This window comes from Macrotis lagotis, chromosome 1, assembly GCF_037893015.1.
Source record: "Macrotis lagotis isolate mMagLag1 chromosome 1, bilby.v1.9.chrom.fasta, whole genome shotgun sequence".
Lineage (NCBI taxonomy): Eukaryota > Metazoa > Chordata > Mammalia > Peramelemorphia > Peramelidae > Macrotis > Macrotis lagotis.
In genome coordinates, this window is record NC_133658.1 from 264,416,945 (window position 1) to 264,424,655 (window position 7,711).

At 32.5% G+C, this 7,711-nt stretch overlaps 1 protein-coding gene across 3 annotated transcripts in view; it reads left to right on the forward strand.

The window, feature by feature from the left end:
* GNAS (GNAS complex locus) overlaps positions 1-7,280 on the forward strand; it is a 179,728-nt gene extending 172,448 nt beyond the window's left edge. For all 3 annotated transcript variants that reach the window (XM_074210358.1, XM_074210359.1, XM_074210360.1), the window contains 4 exons: positions 700-820; positions 1,363-1,493; positions 2,340-2,407; positions 3,405-7,280. In XM_074210358.1, coding sequence (XP_074066459.1) covers positions 700-820; positions 1,363-1,493; positions 2,340-2,407; positions 3,405-3,551 — 467 coding nt within the window. In that variant the 3' untranslated portion in view covers positions 3,552-7,280. The remainder of the gene's footprint in view (positions 1-699; positions 821-1,362; positions 1,494-2,339; positions 2,408-3,404) is intronic.
* Positions 7,281-7,711: the final 431 nt, after the last annotated feature.

Consider the following 7,711-nt stretch of genomic DNA (forward strand, 5'->3'; position numbering starts at 1 on the left):
ATATAAAACTTACATTTGAAGATTTTTACAAAGCATCTACAAGAGAAATTCTTCCTGGAAAGACACAATGGTCCCTTTACAGATATAGTAATGAGTAGGAGTAGCTAAAGATTACTCCTGTGTTAGTCATGTTCAATGATGAATGCATTTACCCTCCCATTATTTTTCTTCCATTTGAATTGTTTCATGATATTTCTTGTGAGACGCTGTATATATTAACATTGAAAAAACATTCTAGTGATTATTGTACAGAATGCAGCTTCTGTGGTCATAAATATGTCTTTGAACAAATCACTGGTATTGCCCTTCACACTCACCCCTCTTCCATGCATCCAATGCAAAACACCACATGATTCACCTCAAAGTTGGGTTTTTTCCCCTAAATAATGATTTTAAATAATAATTTTGTTCTATTTGCTTTTTTCCCTTGAAAAACTCCTTTTTGTTCTTTATATTCTTTTTCTTCTTTCATGCTTTTAGTCAGTTATTCCAGCTTTCTTTGTAGTTCCCTTCCATTTATGTTCCATTCTTCCATCACTTTCTATTTCCATGTTTTTTAATTCTCTTTTTCTTATCTATTAGTGACTATGAAGTATTTTCATATTTAGCCCAAATTCCTCTTGATTGGCAATCAAAATTTAAGCTTTCCTGAGAATTTGTATATGGAATAATGATAATTCTTGTATTTTCCTTACCTAGATGTGACTGCCATAATATTTGTGGTGGCCAGCAGTAGCTACAACATGGTTATACGAGAGGACAATCAGACCAATCGGCTCCAAGAAGCACTAAACCTCTTCAAGAGTATCTGGAACAACAGGTCCATGAACTGAACTATACTCATATCACCCAATGTCTCACTGAAACATTTAGATAAGTAAATTCTGTAAAGTATGGTACTTTTGGTCTTGATAAATAGTTTGCTTAGCCCTCATTTTGTAGTAGTAATTTCATTTAAATATCAAATATCCCAGAGCAGGGGTTTTTAACCTTTTTGTGTGTGTCATGAATCCCTTTGACAATTTGTTGACATCTATGGATCCCTTCCCAGAAGAATATTTTTAAGGTGCATAAAAGAAAATGCATAATATTACAAAGGAAACCAATTATATTGAAATATAGTTCCGCAGATATTTTCTTAAAAACACTGACCTGGAGGAAAATAGATTATAAATCTGACAAAATTTAACTAGTAGCTTAAAAAAAAGATAAATACAATGTCCCTTGCAATGAGATTGAGGATACATATTATAAAACATTTCAGCTTGTTAAATGAGTATGTAATTTGAATAAATACATTTTATTATTTTGTTAAAACCTGCTAGCTATCTTAACAATTTTTTGGGCTTCAATTTTTGGTAGGTGGCTACGGACCATTTCAGTAATTCTATTCCTGAATAAACAGGATTTATTAGCAGAGAAAGTTTTGGCAGGGAAATCTAAAATTGAGGACTACTTTCCAGAATTTGCTCGCTACACTACACCAGATGATGGTAAGGTTTCCTTCCTGAAGTTGCTATTAGTTATTAGAAGGCTATCAGTTTGGCCTAAAATTATATGGTTTTTTGTTGTGCGTCTGATTTTTAAATAGTAATATTGAAAATCTTAAATTATTTGATTTGTTTGTGAAATTATTTGATTTGTTTGTAAAATTTCACCAAACACTATTCATTTAGACATAGAATATCATGTAACCATCTTGCTGTTGCAGCATACAGATTATTGCCACATTTAGTTGGACTTCTGAAGACACCTTTAATTTTTCAAATGGTAACAGTATAAATCAACTAATTACAGCAAGTAGGGAAAGAGGGAGTATAGACTTGTGACTTTTCAGTATAGGAAACTCAGTATTCAGTTTCCCTTTGCCAATACAGATTGTAATATGTCTTTCATTTAGAGTTATAAATTGTTTCTGGGTTAACCTGGAGGTTAAGTGATTTCTTTATTAATGGTCACACATATATTAGATGTAAAACTGGAATCTAGGTCTTCATATCTGTAAGGACAGTTTTCTATCCACAGCACCATGCTGTCTCCAGCCAGTTACAAACCTGAAACACAATATTTCACATACATGTTGTAAATAAAATAATAAAGATGTTAAGAAAATAAATAGGTAACTCCCATTAGAAAGAAAAGGGTAATCATAACTTGGTCATATTAAATTATTGAAAAGTTACCTATGGTCATGCCTAAACGTTTTATTTTCTGTTAAATGTTTTCTCCACTGTAGAAGGAATGACATATAATTTGTGGTCTTTGATAGATTTATGGACTGCATTGAAACTGTTGCCTTGTTATGATTTGACAAGATTTTTTTTTTCCTTTTCAATTAGCAACACCAGAGCCTGGTGAGGATCCCAGAGTTACAAGGGCCAAGTATTTTATTAGGGATGAATTTCTTGTAAGTATTGTGTCTTTTTATCTATGTAATTTAAATTTCATTTAAAAAATGTCTTTGGGACATCACTACCCCACTCTTCAGTTTTATTTTGTTAATATATAATATAATCTTAGTAGGCCATGGTTTTATTAACAGTTGTATAGAGTAGATAAAGCTAAGTGACCATGATAATGAATAATTTTTTTGAACTTCTACTAAAGAAAATGTTTTTCTTACAGATTATTTAATTTTTTGTTTCTTTGGGCAATTGCTATTGAATTTGAATGAGTTTAGTTGGGGTAGAGAGGTTTTTTGTTTACAAAGAATGCAATACAATTTTTGTTTACAAAGAATACGATACAATTTTTAATGAAATGTTTTCATGATTTTTACAGTGAGAATTACGATAACAGATTTTATAAGTAGCATGATTTCTATTTAGAAACAATATCTGAGGTAAAAAAGTTTTATAAAGGCCCTTGGATATTTGCATTATCTAATAAGAGGACAATGGAAGATAAAAACTGTATAAAGTAAATTCAGTTCTCAATTATTAGTAATTGCCAATGAAAGAAATTGCCAAAGATATTACCTCCAGCAGATTTGCCTATCAGATTCAGTTTCTTATAGGCTATTATTAAAGTTAATTTGTATTTCTTGTTTGTGTACTAACTAAACTTAGGAACAGATAGCCCAAAAAGCATGATAGACTACATAAGAAGCCATTGTGTGTGTGTGTGTGTGTGTGTGTGTTGTGTGTGTGTGTGTGTAACCAAAAGTGGACTGTATTTGAAAGTTGGTTATATATGTGCCAATGCTATCATGTAATATCATTCACTGATTTTTCTCTTGATTTATTCTTAGAAGTTAGAATTCACTGTCTGTTGTTTGAGTTGTTCCCAGTGGAAGCTTTCAGAAATATTAAAGGTTTTATTGCTCAAACATATTCATAGCGGCATAAAGCCATGGGAGTTTACCATATTTCTTTATCCTGATATAATCTTGTTTACTCCTCCAGAGAATCAGCACAGCAAGTGGAGATGGAAGGCACTACTGCTACCCCCACTTTACATGTGCAGTGGATACAGAAAACATCAGAAGGGTTTTCAATGACTGTCGGGACATTATTCAACGGATGCACCTTCGTCAATATGAGTTATTGTGATGGAGAGCACTTTTCCCTGTGTTTTGGACTCCTTAATGCTCATGTTAAAACAAAGCAAAACACAAAAAAAAATTTGCCCACATAGGGTAGAAGAGAATTGATGCAGTCACCCTCCAATTTGCACCCTCGCCTTTTTTCCTTGCTGGACAATAGCAGACTTTTAGCTTGCTTCTGTCTCCCTTGGACAGTTTTTAAATGGCCAGCCAAATAGGCTAATTCCACCTGGGTTCCCTAACATTATTACCGGCAACAGAATCAAATAACAAATAAAACCCTGAATGTGTGAAGCACCATAAAGGATTGAGGAATAATAAAAGTTAAAACACACACACATACATACATACACATGTGCACACACATGGAGAGAGAGAAATATTTGGTAATGTAACACCATTATGGGAAAATTCATATTACCCATGATTTCAACTTTTTAACCATTCACTGCATCAGATGAGAGAAGGTGCCAAGTTACAGACCCAAGTTTGAAGAAAGACACCCAAGTTTGGTTCTCTTTGACTGTAATGTGGCTTTGAACGGAAATACTGACAATTCTACAGCAGACCTAGTGCAAAAACTTACTGCTACCTTTCAAAAGGGTATTTTTAAATCCAGCTTTGGTGGTCTTAGGACAACCTTGGACATTATTATTTGAACTGCATACAGCCTATGATTGCAGAGAGCTCACCACACACTGTTTTCAGTTTGTCCACTGATGATCCTGTCTGCTATATATAAAAATCATTAATTGGACAGTTGTCCTCACAGGTTTTTTTTTTCCTTCCCTTCTTCTTTCTCCTCCTCTCCCCTACCTTCATTTTTTTATTTTACTGCTGGATTATTATTCTTGTACAGACTGTAAAATGTATTATTTTGTACAACTTTACTGAAAAAAAATAACTTGTAGAAGATCTTTGTGCCTTGATTATGGCTGTACCTGTAAAATGAGCTAAGATGTAAGTATGTTTGATTGCGCTGTACAGCTTTGTCAACCCTATCTGCAGCATTAGCTCATGGTAGGGAAATTTATCTATAGTTTAGTTTTTTCTGGTTTATAAAAGAAGGAAAAAAATACTGTTTAGTTTTAAAAAAAAAAAAGTACAAATTGTGCAAACTTAACCACTTTAAAAGTGAGGTCTTCAACAAGTGACCAGATGTCGCAGCATCATGCTTTTTAATTTTAGCTTTAACTCATTTAAATCTCTATCCAAATGCAAAACATGGCTTGTTTCTACATAAACCAAATTTTGCTACAAATTATAAATGTTAGTCTTTGGTCATTCATAGTCCTTTTTGCAAAAACAAAAAAAAAAGAAAAAAAGAAACACATAGGCATTGTGCAGGTATGGTGACCCTCAGTAGACTGGGCAGAATCCCCACCAACCTCCACTAGACTGAGTGGGCAAAATACCATAAAAATGACAAGGTGTAGACAACCCTTGTATTTGGCCACTGAATTCCAGTTGCAAATGACATTTTTATTTCTCTTTTAATAAAGAGATACCTTAGAAATGTTTGTTTTTATATTAACTATATAAGTAGCTTAAAAGTGAAAAGATGTGTGGATTTTTCTTAAACTTGAATAATTTATGCAAATTATATGCTTAGAACAACATGTGGTACAGTAAAAAGAAAAAAAGAGCAAAAATCACTGTAGCAATAAGAAAGCATGTAATTTTAGTAACTACTACACTGCTTTATATTTTATACCTAGGTGTTTTATGTCTCTGTGAGTGTTACTTTTTCATGTGTCTAAAACTTCGTGTACAATCTGTACAGTCAAGAATTACAGTTGTAATATCAGATTTAGAACAGTGTTAGCCTATATTAGTTAAAAAAAACCCCAACAAACCCAAACCAATCTGAATTTTAATGAAGTGAATTTAAACCTTGCCTCTTTAGTGACACTAGCTTTTTCATCAATAGTTGTTTTGGGGGAGAAATTCAGGTTATATGAAAATTTGGTTGCAATCAATGTTTATATGAATAGATTTGCAACAGGTGCCAAATACTGGTTTTCAGAAGCCTGTTGTTTAAGAATTGTCACCATTTAAAGTGGTATGGTTTTTGTTGCTTTTGTTTCTAAACTTCTGTCCCTGTCCAGTTTCTTGATTGTGGAGATTCTGGATCTGGTAGTATTTGTCTTGATATCTTTTAAAACCCAAGTAACAAGTCTTGGAAATCTTCAGGGCAAAGATAAATACTTTTGGAAAATTGCCCCCAATCTATGCGTGTGATAGCTGATGTGCTTTGAAAAGTTATTTGTGTAGTTTATAAGTTCAAGGAAAAGCTGCTGCATGAACCTCTAAAGTGACAGAAGATCTTGATGTACAGTATTGCTGTGCACTAAAGAATGTATCCAGTGCCTGTAGTTTTTAAGAATTAGGGAAACTTAATAGGCAGAAATGGGACCTTAGAGGAAAATTTTAAAATAAGCCTTAATTTTTGTTACCACAGCCAAAAACCTTGAATCATAGTGCCAAACTTTTTAAAACTTTATTTAAGTGTTAAGAGTATACAAAGTGTTAAGGGTATATTCAGACTTCTGAAAAAGGCAACAAAGTTAATCATATCTGTGGCTAATCATGAAATATGAGGAAAGACAAATTGAAAGATTTCATGAATCATCATTTCCCAAATGGTTAAGAAGGAGAGTACCTATCATAAAAAAAATTCCCACAATATTTGAGATTGAATGCAAAAAAAGAAGCCTTTGTAAAGCAAATCTTAATGCTAAATAATATGTTTAATTTACAGAATGCTTTCCCCACTCCATTTTTGTGCGAAGGCATATTTACAAAAAAAAATATGGAATGGATGATTGTATACTGTTAGGGTTTTTTTTATTAATCAGTCATGCAGTTTGATGGCCTAGGAACACAAGCCTTTTAAAAGTAACTCTTCTTTCTTTTGTATTGCCCCCCCCCCAAAAAAAAGATAAATCTTTAAAGCTTATCCTTTAGCAACTTGGTGGGGGATTTCTGTCACAAATTTTGTGACCATCGATTTGCTATTACCACATTTGAACCATTCCAGTCTAACACTTTTCCCATATTTTCTTAGTTCTAGCCTTGTTTTCTTTTCTATTTATTTATTTTTAATTTCTTATTTTCATAATCAAGGACCTTTACCTTTCTATCTCAGTCCCCCATTTGGGAATCTTTGACCTTACAAACCAGAGTTTACTCATTCTATTCAGTGTTCTTGATGCACAAGTGTAAGATATCTGCAAATGTAAACACTACCACTTTTAATAATAATAAAAAATACAGTGTTTATAGGGACACATTTGCATTGCTATAGTTTAAGGTTGTCAGCATTTCTATGATAAATCCTTAGGTGGTCTGTCAATATCTTGGCACTTAATATTTTTCCCCAAGCCAAATCTTAGTGTTAATACAAAACCTTGGCTCAGGAGTCATTTGTTTTTGTTTTGTATTTTGGAATAGGGAATGAATACCAATTTTCAACCAAAACTATTGGTTCGATTTTAAGTTATACAACTGTTTTGTTTAGGGGTTGGTTTAAAAAATAATAACCATAATAATAATAATTATAATAATAATTACTGGTTCCAAGTTGCTTTTTGACACTTGTATAACTCAAAAACGGTTTTGTTTTTAGGGGGAAAAATGACACTTGGCAAACAATTACCTATAAATATGATCTGATCACTTTTGGGTATTTTGTGAAATAATAATAAATGGTAGAGATGTTGTGGTTTCAAAATCAGCTACTGTCATTTGCAGTAACTTATTTCAGCCAAAATTTTTAAGGGTCTTTTACCAATATGATTTTTAGATGTGTATTGGAAATCATGTGTGATAGAAATCATAGTGCTTTGTCAGAGAAATGGTTGTCTCTTCATACATTCAATAAGAGAGAAAAAGAATTCATGGCCTTCTAAGAAGAAGCATTTCCATTGTTGACCCAGGGAGCTCAAACTCAACTTTTCAAAATGTAGTTATTGGCTCTCTCGACTTGAAAAAAAACAGGAATTATTGCTAAACTGTTATTTAAACAAAGTTGCATATATTTTCAAAAATATATTGGTAAGAAACTTATAGCTGATGTGATCTGCCCAGAATAAAAATTTAGAAACCTTAAGTTTGTTTACTAAAACACAGATAATTACTCTTTTCATCATAATGGAATGATAATTA